We start from the raw sequence: 16992 nt of genomic DNA, 5'->3' as shown, positions 1-16992 counted from the left end.
TTTTTTTTTTGCTACCAGGGATTGAACCCAGGAGAACTTAACCACTGAACCACATCCCCAGCCTTTTTTATTTTGAAACAAGGTTTTGCTAAGTTGCTGAAGCTGGCCTTGAATTTATGGGTGCTCCTGTCTTAGCCTCCTGAGCTGTTGGGATTATAGGCTGTGCCACCATGTCTGGCTCATTAGCAGCACTTATTGATGAGGGTTTTATATGTAATTGCGGAAAACAAAAATTTGAGATTAAGGAAGATGAAATTTCATATTTATTTAAATCTTTCTATTTTGTTTTCAGTCCTCCTCTGAAGACATCTTATTTGCAGGCATAATATTCACTTGTTAAGTGGTTCAGTAAGTATTTGTTAACAAATGACTAAATACTAAATGAACTGGAAGATCATTCTTTATGTTCCAATACCTAATGTAAATTATACAATGAAAATGATGAAATCCTTACCAAAGGGTCCAGTCATGGTCACAGTATGGCTGAACATTTCCAAGGTAGAATCCTAGAGATTGAGTGACCTCCACAAGATTGGTAAAATCAAGACTAATGCTGTTGAATAGAACAGAAGTCATGATAATTTCATCAATAGCCCACACGTCTTCCCCCTGGGAAGAATGATATGGTTGCCACCATCTGAACTGAATTCCAAACTGTCTTGCATCATCTGGTAATTCTACAGAGATTATTCTAAAGAAAAAAAAAGTTAAAAATTCAAATTACTTTGTTGTCTTAATATACAAATATATATATAGCAATACAGTTTTATCCCCCTGAAGTGTAGTCTTAAGAACAGTTCTATTACAAATATTCTTTTGAGATGTCCAGTTTCTTGACTGACATCTCAAAGGATGTAACAATGTAACAGTGTTTTCTAAACCCATCCAAATATGTGACCATGCTCATTCATTTGCTCTCAAAATGGTGAACTCAATACAACACAGTAGTCAAAGTGGCAGGATTCATGGGAGTTTGGTGAAAGATCTCGTGGCAGCTCATTACATATTTACATTTTGGGGCTAGAACCATGGCACTTCCTCATTCCCCAGAGTTTAGCAAAGTGCGTATAGGTCACTTGCTGTGTCATGGCAGCTACGACAACAAACCTGTATCTGACAAATGGGGAAGAAAATTAAGAATAATATCTAATTTCCAGGAGCAATTATTGTACACAGCAGCAGGAACCATACATTAATTGCCACTGCAATGACATCTGCTTGAAAGCTCCATAAATCACAGTACCATGCTGCTCACATCCACACACAGGTGAGATGTGAAACAAACAGCAAATGGAACATTTGTCTCCATCAATGTACAATTAAACTCCAGGAGAGGTGCTTGCAGTAAATGCATACTGAAGGGACTGCAATCGCCCTCCACTCTCCTCCCCGTTGCTTAGCAAAAAGAAAAACTTCCTGAGACAAGTTGAGATAACTCAGAAATAAACTTTAAAAACTTCAATGTCCAAGGCAGAATTTAATGGAGAAATTAGGTTGATTTTCATATCTTTGTTGTATAAAAAACCATGTCAAATGATATGTATAAGAATGTAATTTCTTACATATTGAAACTATTAAAAACAATATCCATTTTTTTCCTTTAAATAATTTGTACATGGATATTTAGGGCAGAAGAACATGACTATCTTTGTTAGTTATACAAAAACTGGAAAAAAAAAAAACCTGGAAGGACATTTTGGTGCATGAGCAAATGCGTGTTTTAATAATGAAAAATCAATATGCAAATATAGAAATCTAAAATTTTTAAAAAAATTTTTAGTTGTAGATGGACACAATACCTTTATTTTATTTATTTATTTTTATGTGGTTCTGGAGATCAAACCCAGTTCCTCTTGCATGCTAGGCAAGCACTCTACCACTGAGCCACAGTCCTGGCCCCAGAAATATAAATTTTAAAACACTTCTTAAACTATAAAGACATAGCAAAATACATTTGTGACCTTTAAAGACTTTCCATGATCTGCTAAATTTTTTATACTAATGGAATTTATTAGAGTAAAACTAAGGTAAATTAATTTTCATTTTACAATAAAATATTTTTATTAGATAGATACATGTATTTATTCATAATAAACATACAGAGGGTAAATAAAGTTATTAAGTTATATTTAAACTGGCTAACCAATGAAAACATCAAGTATTGACAATAATTTAATTTACTTCAACCTATTATTAGAAAATTATAATTTTCTTTTTGGTAATAATTTTTAAAGGAGCTAATATTCTCTCTTAGGAAAATAAATATTATATTTAAAAATAACAACTGAAAATAGATTTTCCATGAAAATTTTAAAGAAAACAAAATATATATGCATGTGACAGCAGTAATTAAAGTGATCAAGTTAAGACTCTTCATCTACAATCAAACTCTTGGGTTAGAGTCCTTGTTCTGAAACCTAATTATTGGTGATTTTGCAACCATAGAGAGATAACTCCATGTGCTTTGCATCTTCATGTGTGAAATTGATATAATGATATCCATAAAGTAAGGATCAGGGACTTTCTTGCCTGTTTTCCACTCTCATGTCTTAGTACTTTGTGCAGTACCTGGCACATAATAAGGATTCCACGAGTCCTTGGTGTATAAAGTGTTATTACCAGTATCCCTGACAGAGATGCAAGGACAGGCATGAGAAGGTTAAAAATTATTTTTAGGAGCTCGGGTTGTAGCTCAGTGGTAGAGTCCTCGCCTAGCACTGTGTGAGACATTGGGTTTGATATATATAAATAAATATAAATAAATAAAATAAAGGTACAATTGACAACTAAAAAATATTTTAAAAATTACTTTTAGGTTAAGCAGATTCTAAGTGGCAATGACAGGATTTGAATCTAAGCAGCTTTGTTCTAGAGCCTTATTCTTACCCTCTATATCACATCTTGGGGTGGAGTAGGAGTTTGCTGATTTCACTACTCTTACATATCAGAGTGGCTGGTTAACATAGCTATAGGACCATTTGATTTGAATATGACTAGATAAGAACCCAGAAACTTAATTCAACTTTCTGTCTCAATATCCCTTTTTGTGGGTAGGGAAGAAGTTCATGGATTTCTTTTAAAAAATGTTCAATAATTATATGTACTATGAAATTGGATGACATGATAAAACCAGGAAGAAATCAAATACGATAATCAAGATATAAAAATAAACTATGATTTGATCTTATAATAACTTTAGAATATAAAAAGCCCTATAATTAAGAAAAATCTAGAATAATTTTAGTCTCAACAGCAATATTTTACATTAATAAAGGTACCAATTAGTTCAAAGACATTCTAGTCAGTTTGAATTAAAAGACTAATTTAGATATATTACTAAATTTTAAATTTTATAAATAAACAGATTGGGTTCTTTTATTTGCTGAATCATAGACAAGCAAATTATCTGAAATTGTCTAGGAGTAACAGTGGTTAGCCAGCGAGCATATCTAATTTATGTATCACACTTCATTTTCAAACAACCACGGCATAAAAAAGAACAATATGGAACTCACAGCAATTATAGGAAGCAATTTATACTGAAGAAAATACAAAAAATGACTAAAGGCATAAAGATATATTTAACTCTCCTATGAAGACTCTCCATGGTTTGTATTATTTATCATATGGAATACAATTTAGTATCTAGAATATATCAAATTCCACTTCTGCCATGTCACCTTTTATTAATATTTGTAAGAGACAGGGGGTGGGAGGAAGATTCTCACAGACAGAGATACATATATAGAAAATGAAAGTGTACTGCTATCACTACTACACTCCCCTTTTCAAAAAATCTCTACTGTGATCATAATCTTTCAAGCTCTGCACATACCTAATATTGAAAAGCCACCTTGATTCTGCTTGGAAGAAAAATGTTGCTGTCAAATGGCAGGCAAGATTAAACATACCTTTGCAATAGCACATTAAATGTGTAATTATTTTTCATATCAACAAAGATTAATTAAATTTCATGATATAGATTGATTACTGAATTTTGCAGCTGTCCATCCTTGTCAGAAAAAAATTGGGCTTTAGGCCAAGTTAACTTAGGATTGTGATATTTTCTTCATGTTTTCATTATACCTTAATTTTTGTTTAATTTTCTTTTAATGCTTATTATGGAGAGTCTATAAAATGTTTTTTAGGATTCATATATCTCTACTGAGTGAGAAAAACAAATTCAGCCTTGCATTTTTATATACATAGGGAAAATACCCAACATGGCTGGTGCATTCTTAAAATTTTATGATGTATAAAATTTAAGTCATTTAATAATAGTTATTAATTACTCTCTGTTATGTGCTACTTCATTTTCTAGAAAATAAAAGTACTCATGTATTTGCAAATATTTAAATATGGGGGAGAGCTACACAAAATTGCAAAAATATGTCAGTGGCTCTCTCTCCTACTTCTCTGTCTTTTCTCATGGTGCCAATGCAAATCTGAATAACTAATGTCCTCCACCTTCTCATCTCCTATGATTAAAAGGTTCTTCCAGAAAGGGGACTGGTGTTTATCCAACAGCCAGGTGGCTACCAATGTTAGTTCTTTACACACGACTGTGCGTATAGACCACAATGTGCACTGCTAATGATATTTTAATTTTTTACCTTAATTTTCAGATTTCTCATTCTCTTCCCTTGTTCTTTTAAAAGGAACTGTGGTGAGCATCTCAAAAAGTATTCTTGCAGGGGAGAGAATCTTTCAAATATGTATGAAATCTATTACTAATGGTGGTTACTACTCTGCTAACATTGAAAGATGACTTTCCTTTAAGCAAAACTTGAATCTGACAATAGGTCATGACATATAGAAGCTAAAGGAAAACAGAAGCAGCCTAAAGAAAGGGCTTTAATTATGTCCTCACACCCTACCTTTGCTAGGGACTTTACAGCATGCTAGAAAATTTCTTTGTACTCTTTACTTAATTACACTGCATGCAAAATTTAGAAACATATTGGTTATCATATTTTATTAATTATATGTCATAATTTATTATAAAATCAATAAAAATTTGTTAACAGTACTTACCATTTAATTCCATATTAAAATAATATCTAATAATTTACATTATAGATATTATTATAGAATAAGGAAGATGGAATAAACCATTTTTCTTTCTTAAACAACAAAATATTTTCCTTAGATGCACATTTCAAAATAAGAATAATTTTCTCCAAATTATCAGAAATCAGTCAGACAAAAAAATTAGAAAAATGTGTCTCACTAGTTTTTTATTGCAAGACACATCAATCTTTGTTCTCTCCATCTCTCAATAAAAAAAAAAAATCTGAAATCTTAAACTGTTTAAATTATGTTTGTCCCAGGAAGGAGATATCACATTAACCATTTTTCCAAATGATTTCCAACGTACCTGGGCTCATGGTAGTTGAGATATGAATAGTGCTCCAAGAGTTTCCAAGTTATCCCATTATCATAGGAATAATGCAATAAAACACCTTCACCAGGCTGGTCCGGGGCTCTGCATGTGCTCAGAACAGACTTGCTCCCCAGTCTCAATGTGAACTGGAGAAACCTAGACATGAATTGCCTATGATTAGTGGATGCATAAACATTTTTACTCATAATGTTAATTTTGGTTTTTAAAGAATTTCAAACAAATTTAAATTAACTACCTACAAGATGTAGGTTTCCACTTATCCCTCTGTTACAAAATGTAAGTAATGACACTGTGAGATGTATGAATATGTGTAGATGAGATCAATGTGCATATTTTAAATACAGATATATATTCATAAAAGTATAACTGTATGTTCATACATATTTGTATACTATGTACTTATGTACACACACTTAAAATGCCAATCACTCCTTTACTGCATTATTTATTAAGAACTGGGGGAAGGGAAGATGTGGAATAAATCTAATCAGCCTCTGCAAGCTGTCAAATAAATAAAACTACATGAATAATTAACTAGCCTTTGGCTTAAGAGCACAGTTTTGATTTGAACATCTCATATTTAAAAAAATCTAGTCAGTCATTAGTATCTCAAAGTCATTGATGAGCTTTCTAATTTATTAAAAACTGGAACAAATTAACCCTAAATAAATGGTAAGTTCCTTTCCATCCTGGTTAAAAATTGGGAGATGGATATATCCGCAAAAAAAGAAAAAAGAATATAAGTTGAAAGAGATGTAAATTCAACATTAGCATCTGGTTTCTGCATTATTCCAGCCCTCCTTCACTCACCTGGATTGGGAGCTGTCCAGGAAGGATGTAATTAACTGGCGTCTCCCATCTTTATTGAAAACCAGGGCCTTACCGCTAGCGAGAACACCACAGCCAAAACTGACTTCAGCACCACGGATAGAGTAAAAGTTATGGTAGGAGGAGAGCCTGGAACTGCCAAAACTTTCCGAAATAAACATTGGGAATGTCTGGGATGCCATCTCACAAGCTGGGCCAGAAAACCCAGGGTCACATCTGAAAGAAATGCAGTGTAAAATTAAATCTTAAACTGTGAATTCTTTCAGAGGGTCTTCATTCTACTTTGGGGAAGAGGGAGTCCAGAGGCCAGGATTTGATTGAATGGTAAATGAAGCTTATTAGTCTCTGAAGAATACCGAATCAGAAAACTTGATAAGGACTGATTGACTGTAAATATTCCAGAAGAATATAGTCTTCATAAACTGCTACTGTAATAAGTTTATGATTAAAATAATAATCCAGCACTCACCTTCAACCAGTGACCTCAGTTTATCTAACATTCATCTGTAGTCTGCATATTTGCAACTTAAAATCTCATAAAGATACACATACACATATACTTATAATAATACTCATTAAATTTATAAAGAAAACAATATAAATAAAATACTTCAAATAAGATACCTGGAATAAGTTTCCTCTAAGGACAAATGCAAAAAGACATATTATAATAGGAATTATTGTAAATATTTAGAAACAATTGGAAATATATCTTTAACCATTTCAGACCTATATTGACATTATAAAGAGAATATATTCACCCTTGACCTATACATAAATTCCTAGGATAACTGTGTGGTGTCTCTGTGGGCTCCCAAATTAGGCATACTTCAAGAAAAATCAACTCATTTCCTCTCCCACCCCCAACAATTTGCTTGGGAGAATGTGCTATATTTCTGTTAGCTGACTAGACTATATAAGGAGTTCCCTGAGTCTTCTATCAGTGAGTAAAACCTCATCACAGATGGATGAATAATTGAATATGAGAAAATTCTCACATTTTAAGGAGTATGCTCATCAGAAATTAGTTCCAAATTCTTTTTATAAAAAAATATTTTAAAATTTTGGATACTGGGGATGGAGCCCAGGGGTGCTCTACCACTGAACTACATCTCCAGCCATGTTTATTTTTATTTTGAGACAGGGTCTCACTAAGTTGCTTAGGGCCTTGCTAAGTGCTGAGGCTGGTCTCCAACTTGCAATTCTCCTGTTTCAGCCTCCTGAGTCTCTGGGAATATGGGCATGTGCCATAGCACCCAATTCAAATTCTTCATTTTTACTGCACCAGTTCTTTCTTACTACACTTACAATGTTACCAATTATAAAATGGGATTATTTTCTTTTGGTGTAGGGGATTCTCATGGAAGCATTCAAACTTCCTTTAGTCTGAAACAAACCTTTTGTAAAGTAAGTATGCAAATGAAGTGATAACTATAGTATGACCCAGAGGATACTTCTTAAGCAGTGTTACTGAAACTGGGGTCCATATTGACCTTCCACAGGGTCCACAGTATGTGTGAATGTTCAGAAATCAAATGCCAAATTTTATATATGTATTAGATTTTCTGGGGAGAAGTCCATATTTCCATTAGATTTTCAAAGAATTTGCACCCTATAATGCCAAGAACAACTGCAGCATGAAGGCTTTGGGTTGTCTTGGCATCTTGAACAGCATTGAGGAAAGGGGTCATAAAGAAAAACAATATTTACTGGACATGTAAATCAGCTTCAAACAGTTGTTTTCTTTCACATGTATATAATCTCATGGACATAGTCCGACTCTGAATAAATAACCAAGTAGTTCCAAAAAGGGGAAAAAATTGCTAAATTGAACACATTTTATTTATTTATTTATTTTTTATTGGTTGTTCAAAACTTTACAAAGCTCATGACATATCATCTTTCATACATTTGATTCAACTGAGTTATGAACTCCCATTTTTACCCCAAATACAAATTGCAGAATCACATCAGTTACACATTCACAATTTTTACATAATGCCATATTAGTGACTGTTGTATTCTGCTGCCTTTCCTATCCCCTACTATCCCCCCTCCCCTCCCCTCTCATCTTCCCTCTCTACCTCATCTGCTGTTGTTTAATTCTCTCCCTTGAATTGAACACATTTTAAAGTCAGGAAACTGAATGTGTCTTACCATGACAACAAATTGGAATTTGTGCTCCCAAACAAGACTATTGCCAGTATCTATTTAGGGTAAATGGGATTTTATGTATCTTAAATGTGTCTTCTTAGGACTAGTGGTTGGGAGAAATTGGTGACTATATAAGATGAAGCACATTGGAGTCAGTTCTTATTTAGTGATTCTTATAGTCCAGTTTTAATAAAAGATTATGCAGTTGGGAAAGAATATAGAGAAGCATTCCACTTGTATTTCAAAATTAAAACAAACAAATAAAAAACAACAACAACAACAAAAATCTTTGTAGTTGTTATTTTCCAGAACAGTAAGGCTGCACAAACTAGTGATTTCAGTGATAACAAGAGGCTCCCTGACTCTAAATACATCCCTGCTGATTCATCTAGCTACCCTTAAATGTGGCATTAAGTTCATTCTGTATGTCGGGAGAAAAGCCCCCACTGTTGAGATTCACGGATCATAATTGAGAAGAGTTCCAATGCTGTCTCTCCCCATTAGCCTCTCAACACAGTTAGGCTCTCAGATTAGTGAATTTAGTCAGTTTAGAAACCGAGGCTTGGGATTGTAGACAGGAAGGAAAATGTTGGGGAACAGAAGCAGGTGGGATTCTGGTAGCAATTAATAGTAATAATGAGGGGAGCAGTGTGGAGAAAAACAAACAGTTGCAGAGCCCCCAAATTCAAGGATCTGCTTAAAGGAAATAAGTGGTGTTGAATAAAATTTTTCTCCCTGCAATTTTGCTCAAACTCAACAAGGCACATAGTCTGGGAAAAGAGGCAGTGGTCAAATGTTTAGCCTAATATAGAAAGCCAATGAATGTTACAGAAAGCATTGTCAGAATAGGGGAAAAGCTCTATTTCTAACTGGTGAAAATATTTTGTAAAACTTCAGAATGAGGAAAGGATGATTAACTAGGGTAACATATGGTGTCAAAAAGAACAATATCAAAAGCACAAAATTACCATTCAAATTTATCTTGTGTTGATTTTATTTTAAATGCATTTAAAAAGTGGATGTCCCGGTTATGGATTATGCATGAAGATACAACTTGAAGAAAAAACCAGCCAGTGTTACATGAGGCAGTGTCTCGGGTGGGAGCTGATAGTTTTATTTAAAAGCATAGAGACTTGTATTCTGTTTTGAAATTAAAACAGAAACTTACCAATTTTTCACATAATTTACACGATATTTTCATGTGCAGAGTGATTTTTTTTTGCTAATTAAATCCACTGAAATATAGTTTAAAAAGTTAACCTTCAGTCTAATCTCAGGGCTTACAAAAGTGTTTGCCTCATGCATATAATTTTCAAATGATTAGGTTCAATGCCCTTTGTAAGTTCTGTAGTCATTAACTACCCAATTAATTAATTATTCTTTTTGTTTGAGGGTATTAACTTTATCTGTATGACAAAGTTGGCTGTGTTTCAGGTATTCCTGGAATATTTTATAATTAAATATTAATCTGAGAATGACATAATAAATGTAAATATCCATTCTTGCTATAAACATAGCACAATTTACTAGTGATGATTAAATTATGAAATGCATAATTTCAGACTTCAAATTCAGCACCACTGTTCTAGAAAATACTTTATAATCATCTTAAAGAGCCAAATAATTTTCAGAAGTACATAAGATTGTAAAGTTATATTTAAAGATGTTGCATTTTCTTATCAGATCTGCTAAATCTGGCCCAGTTCTGATTCCTTTAGCATTGGGTCTATGGATCATTACTAATTTTATCTTTAATGAAACATTGACAAATTATGCTAGGAATCAAAACATGACTCATGAACACTAGAACAATATTATGAAGAGGAATATAACAAAGATAGGAAAGAGAGCCATCAAGTTATGATGAATTCCAATTTGTTCACAAATTTACATGACAGATACTAAATCTGTTCACAATTGACCCTCATATAAATTTATTAAATTTCACTTACAAAATACATTTAAATTTCACTTAAATTTTATTGGGAGTATCCTGTTTTTGGTTTTAAAAATACTTCAAAAGACTACAAAAAAAGGATACTAAAATCAATGAAAATGATTCTGCCTTTGATATATAAATTATATACCAAAAAGGAAAAGCATGCACATTTTTTTTCAAATGCTTACTTGCAACCATGTCGAGTGCACTGTCCTCTGCCAGAACAGAACTTGAGACACGATGGACCAATATAAACTGCAGGAAAAAAGGAATCATGTAAAAGATGGCGACATAACTGGAAAAACGAGGAACACCAACAGTACGATTTTGTGAAGCAAAATCTATGAAATATGGTCTATTGCTTGTGTGTTTGGTAATAGGAATCCATCGTGACATATGAAGTGCTATGTGACAGGGTAAGTGCTTAGTTACAAACCTGCTGGAAGTGCTTTGCCTTCCATAAATAACCTTTTCAAGATTTTAATGTTTTGTACTAAAGAAAATAGGACCATATGACAGGGATTCCTTAACAGAGTCTCTTCTGCTAAAACATTTTCAGACTGAATATTACTGCTTGTATTTTGACCTTTCTATACCATTTAGGTAGAAATGAAGAATTCATAAAGGATCGATTTGATACATCACAAAATGGAGAGAGATCCTAACTACAATGACCATTCTTATTTGGGGGAAAATCTACAACATTGTAAATGATTGTTACATTTACTAATTCATTCTCCCTGGAAGTATGGTATTAAGAATCTGTTATTGAGCATAAAAGTTAATTCATAATGCAGACCTTTATTTTTTTTCCCATTCCCCTCACAATCTCTTATATGTAATTTTGTATAACAATGAGGGGTCTCCTTCCATTTCCATGCAGACCTTTTTCCTTAAATACTGAGCTTGACTAAAAATGCAATGTTGCAAACCTATATTCTAATCTTTGGAATGTTGAAAAATGCTCAAGTGATAGGTTCTGATATACTCAGACTCTAATACATTTAAAGATACTAAGTATTTTTGTAATTGGCACAATCAACAAATGAAACAGCCCCAAAGTGGGACAAAACCAAAGAGGATTTGAGATATAATTAAGATGTTATGAAGACCTCACATATTCACTTTCAGGCACAAGACAATTTACCATCCATTATCACTTTCTTCTCTGCCCTATAAGCATGTCACGATATTTAAACAATTCTATTTTAGAATAGACTTTCCTGTGGCCTACACTCCTAGAAACACATAATCCCTTCAGCCAATTAATAGGAGGAGTAATTCAAATGAGATGCAAAGCAGGCTGGTGGTGGAAAAAAAACCTTGATGAAGGAAACTACTGGTTTAGAAGAGAAGAGATAGCAAGCCACATTATTAACAGCATTGGTTTTAGATGTCAGATAATCCTGGATTTGTATCTGGCTTCACCAGGAAACTTTGATTAACTGATTCATCCTGTTTAAGCCTCAGTGGTCCCATTCTTTAAAGTGGGAGAATGATATTCCTTGGAAGAGTTATTAAAATGTTTCATGTCACCACATGGTTATAATCATCATCACCATATTGGGGTTGTTTCCACTGCCACTCTCCTGCCCTATGTTGTTTCAATGGGCTTCACTGTACGTCAACTGCTGAGCCATCAGAATGGGGCTCTATTATTTCTTTAGCCTGGAAAAATGTATGGATTTTCTTTCCAGCACACTTGGTTTTATGACTGTAGTAGAACCTGCTCCAGGTGCTGTGAGAGGAATATTGCACTCTGAAGAATTACTCTGGAGGCTGCCCTACAGTACATACATGCCATAGTTCAGAAAGTCTCCAGGGTGAAAACCCCAAACCAACAATAACATAAGGCTTTCCAAACCAATGAAAAAACAGCGATAAGGATTTGTCATCCTGTCCTACTGAGTAGAGTCATTAGGACTCCTAAGTTTACAGTCTTCCTTTCCACAAGAGTATGGAAAGCATACAGTAGTTTTCTTTACTACTATTGTTAATGTAATATAGCTGAAAAAATAAAAATATGACAACAAATATAATTTAACCTAGGATTTTCCATTTTGTGAAGATTTTTAGGATAACTTCCCACATACTTTCTTATTTATTTATTCTTTTTAGTTATATGTGATAGTAGGGTATATTTTGGCATATTACACATAACATGGAATATAATTTCCCATTCTTGTGGGTTGTACATGATGTGGAGTTACACTGGTTGTGTATTTCATATATGAACATAGGAATTATGTCCAATTCATTCTACTGTCTTTCTCATTCTCCCTCCCCCTACTCCCTGTCCAATCCAGTGAAACTACTCCCTCCAACTCCTGCCTAACCTGAGTTAGCATCTGCATATCAAAGAGAACATTTGGCCTTTGAGGGGGGATTGGCTTATTTTACTTAGCATAATAATCTCCTGCTCCATCCATTTACACGCAAATGCCATAATTTAATTTTTTTAAACACTGAGTAATATTCCATTGTGTATATGTACCACATTTTCTTTATCCATTCATCTGTTGAAGGGCACCTAGGTTGGCTCCAGAGCTTAGCTATTATGAATTGAGTTGCTATGAACATTGATGTGGCCATGTCACTATAGCATGCTGATTTTAAGTTCATTAGGTATAAACCAAGGAATGGGACAGCTAGGTCAAATGGTAGATCCATTCCAAGTTTTCTGAAGAATCTCCATGCTGCTTTCCATAGTGGTTGCACCAGTTTGTCATCCCACCAGCAATGTACTCACATACTTTCTTTACAAATAGCAGGAGCTGGCTATTGTAAGGGAAGAACATACCTAACAGAATTATGATACTGGTCTGTTTCTTTCTCTATGTTTCTTTTGATGGTCATAATTCTGTAATTCCATACTGAAAGGGGGAGATTGCAGGGGAATTCTATAGCACTTGTTTCTCTTGGGAAGGAGTGTGTGTCTTCTCTTTGCTTTGTGAAGAAGCCAGAGACTGTTCCTGTTTTTGTGAAAACCTCACATAGGATGATAACAGAATTGAAGAGATTCTGCCCTCAGTTTTGCATTTAACACACATTGCTACCCATATGCATTCTCTGTATCCTAACCTCTTCCTAGTATACTCAAAGCATGATGGTAGGAACCCAGATACATGAAGTAGCTCTTTCTGACCCAAATCATATTATAATAGCCTTATTCAGAAAATTGAGATACTCTTCTCATAGGCTTTTATATCTATACTTCATTGGACTCTCAGTTTCCTCGCATGCTTTATTTCATTATTAATTTTGAAACTTCTTTTGTGATTATTAAAGTAATAAAAGTAATGAGCTTATGAGAGAACCCTTGAAAACTATGACAGTAGGAAAAACCCGTTCATATCCCACTACCCAGAGACACATGCTTGTTCCCTAGAGCTCATTAAAAGGTGTAGTAATTAAAATGCTATGCAAAATATTCTATCATTGCCCTGTAATCCCAGCAACTCAGGCAGCTGAGGCAGGAGGATCACAAGTTCAAAGCCAGCTTCAACAACTTAGCAAGGCCTTAAGCAACTTAGCGATTAAGATGAAAAATAAAAAGGGCTGAGGATGTGGCTGAGTGGTTAAGCATACCTGGGTTTAAACCCTGGTATCAAAAAAACAAAAACAAAAACAAAAGAAAAATCTGTCAATGGGGAAACTCTATTTTAACAAATTCAACTTTAGATGTTTTTACAAATGCACTATGTTTATAAAACTCACATGGCCTTCAAAGTGTGGGCTTTTTACTGTTTTTTTTTTTTTTTTTTTGAACATAAAATATTTAAAAAATTCACATTGGTTTATGGGTAAGCCATCTTGCCTGAAGTTATTCCCAAATTTAAAGAACTTTATATATGTAATTAGCTTCTCAGTGTCTACATTATTCAAAAATAACAAAAGAAGATTAAGACATGGAAAAACCAACATTAAACAATTATGTAGGTTTTATAAAGTTGATCACAAATCTGTGACCATCGGCTGAAGTATTGACATTTTGTCCCTCTTTCCCTTCCCTGTCTCTCTCCCTTTCCTTTTCCTTGTAGTATAAACTTTCAGTCAAATTTATATACTCTGAAAACAGAAAATATTTGAATCCATCCATAATTAGAATAAAAAATAAGAAAATTGACTATTAATAACAAATGTAAGAAATTAGTCATCTAACCCTATAACTTAAAATACCTTTTTTCATTGTGCATCTGTCCTAAGTGTTATTGGCTTAAAAATGATGCAAATTGTCAACAATTTACTTAAAAACTTGTGTGTATATCCACTTTTTCCTTTTATGCTATTTTCTGGAAAAGGAAGCAGAAGTTTCACCAGTATTTTAGAGATGATGTTGCTTTCAGTGTAGTGTCTGCAGCAAACAGATAAGTCTTCCAGATGTTATGGCAGTTACTAAGAGAATAATGGGTCTTATTTTAATACACGCAGGATGGTATTTATGTTAATTTTGCATAACACATTCAAAGAAAATGTTAGGATATCCCTTGTCATCAACTGTGAATTTGAGTTTCAGGGCTTTAAGCATTTTTAGACCGTGTATGTTGAAACATTCTAGCATCTAATATTGCTGACTACACAGGCTTTTTTTTTTTCTGATTGCGCATCCCTGGGTTTCTAACGGAATGCAAAGGAGAAAAGGAAGAAAGGGCGTTTGATGAATCGCAAGACCATGACTTAGAAATGTGATTAAGTCTGGGATGACTAACAAAAGCACAGGAAGACTCCACATCAATGGCATGTGATTATGACAGGCATAAACACTAACCATTATCAATCGCCCACATGTTTCCAAGGATTGATCCCGTTTGCCTCCAACGGATCCTGGTGTCTTGGGTTAGTGCTGCGTTAGGGAGGGGAATCGTTATTCGGTTCCACCTGCAAAAAAGTTAGCACAAAACCAGACTATGTTGACATCTTTTAAATCCATTTGATATGCGTGTGATGTTCCCATCTCTAGGTACTTGTAATAGCACTAAAGATTCTCAATGAACTCTTTATGTTCACCTATGGAATTTGTGTATAGTTTAAAAACAGACATACAACTTGTAAGAGCACCCATATCCTACTAGAGTAGTGGATTTATTCTTCATAGCAAGTGATATTTATTTTGTTTAGACATTATTTTTATAAAATGTTTTATTTATTTATTTTTAACTTATATATAAACATTGGACATATTAATGTGGTGTCATGTTATGTTTTGATACATTTATACATTCTGTAAGGTTTAAATCAGGTTTTACAGTACTCACACCTTAGATATTAACCTACAGAAATCATCTGTGTAGAGATGGGGTGCTGATTAGCATCAATTACTTTTTAATTTTTTGCTACCCCTTGCCCTCTGCACATGTAAAAAGGGGTAGCAAAATGTTTTTTTAAAAGAAAACATTTCCCAACTTAATTTTGATGTTCTTGTAAATATTTTTACTATGTAAATCATATTTCTTCTGTTAAGTGGAAAGCATTACATAACCATTTTAATTCTAGTAATTCTCAAAGGAATACATTTATGGTCTTTAATTTATGTGAAAAGAAGTAGAAAGTTTCTCAGAGAGAATGCATATCATTACCCAGATAGTAGATGGCAGAATAACATATAAACTCAGGTCTAATTCCAAAACTTAACTTTTCTATACTTCTCTATGCTGGCTCTTTCCATAAGTCTTATTTTGGCAGTAAGCCTTTTGGTAATAATCACAGGATTGCCATAACAGAATTTAAATTCATGTAGTCCAAAATATAAGTCAGGTACATGAAAAACGAATGACTGTATAAACTGTGATCTTGCATCAGCTTTAGCAAAAGTATTTCTCTCCTTCTTTAATGATACTACTTTTAAGGAGAAGTCAGATTCCTTATCTATTATGTAAAAAATGCTATAGTTTCTGTATTACTCATTAATTTTCATTCTGCAGCATGGAGAGAATTTACTCACCCACTGTAGTTTTCAGAGGAGTAGATGGTGCTGTGGGGGAGGTGAGGGCCAGCACAGATCTCAGGTAAGCATTCAGTGTGAAGCAGGGACCAGGAACGCCCATGGTTAGTAGAAAACTCCAAGCTGACACTAGTAACAACAGAACAAGCACAACACAAAAGCGGCAAAGATTAAAAAATTACTTTTCATCTCTGCGTAAATACAATAAACATCTTTAGAACTAGTGTGAGATTTCTTTAAGATGGCTCTTTACTAAATGATTGCTTTCTCTTTCACCCAGGTCTGACCAGCCTTCAAAGGGCAAGCAGTTAAATTACTGCTATAATAACAAACTCCTTTAAAAGACAAAAAATGGTAACTTGAGTCTGAGCTCTTGAATTTGATAGATGGCAAGGCAATTACCATGTCTCACACTGTCACTTCATCCTGTGAATGCGAGACACAAAAATTCTTAGAAAGGATCCCAGCAACACTTCTGCAAGTGAAACTGAGAAGTCATAGCTCTTGAAGTGCTAATTGATTTCCCTGCCTATTATTAGGGGGTCACTAGCCAACATGAGGTCAAGCTTGTTTTCAGTTGTTACTCTCTCAGCAATCTGTTGTAATGGATGGCTGCCACAGCGCATGCACACACCTCTCATACCTAAAATCATGCTCTTAGAATGAAGCCAATTCCTACTTAAAATCTACCCAGTCATAACCCACCTATTAACTGAAGGACTTCTC

At 33.9% G+C, this 16992-nt stretch overlaps 1 protein-coding gene across 2 annotated transcripts in view; it reads right to left on the bottom strand.

Annotated features, from left to right (window-relative positions):
- The window catches only part of Reln (reelin), a 466520-nt gene that overhangs the window by 136842 nt on the left and 312686 nt on the right, over positions 1–16992 (bottom strand). For both annotated transcript variants that reach the window (XM_027926303.3, XM_027926304.3), the window contains exons 15-20: positions 16267–16395; positions 15094–15203; positions 10514–10580; positions 6215–6448; positions 5378–5539; positions 455–691 (exon numbers count right to left, since the gene is read on the bottom strand). In XM_027926303.3, coding sequence (XP_027782104.3) covers positions 455–691; positions 5378–5539; positions 6215–6448; positions 10514–10580; positions 15094–15203; positions 16267–16395 — 939 coding nt within the window. The remainder of the gene's footprint in view (positions 1–454; positions 692–5377; positions 5540–6214; positions 6449–10513; positions 10581–15093; positions 15204–16266; positions 16396–16992) is intronic.

Source organism: Marmota flaviventris, chromosome 1 (assembly GCF_047511675.1).
Source record: "Marmota flaviventris isolate mMarFla1 chromosome 1, mMarFla1.hap1, whole genome shotgun sequence".
Taxonomy (NCBI): domain Eukaryota; kingdom Metazoa; phylum Chordata; class Mammalia; order Rodentia; family Sciuridae; genus Marmota; species Marmota flaviventris.
Note: the sequence above shows the minus strand (reverse complement) of the source record. Positions and strands in the feature narration are given on the sequence as shown.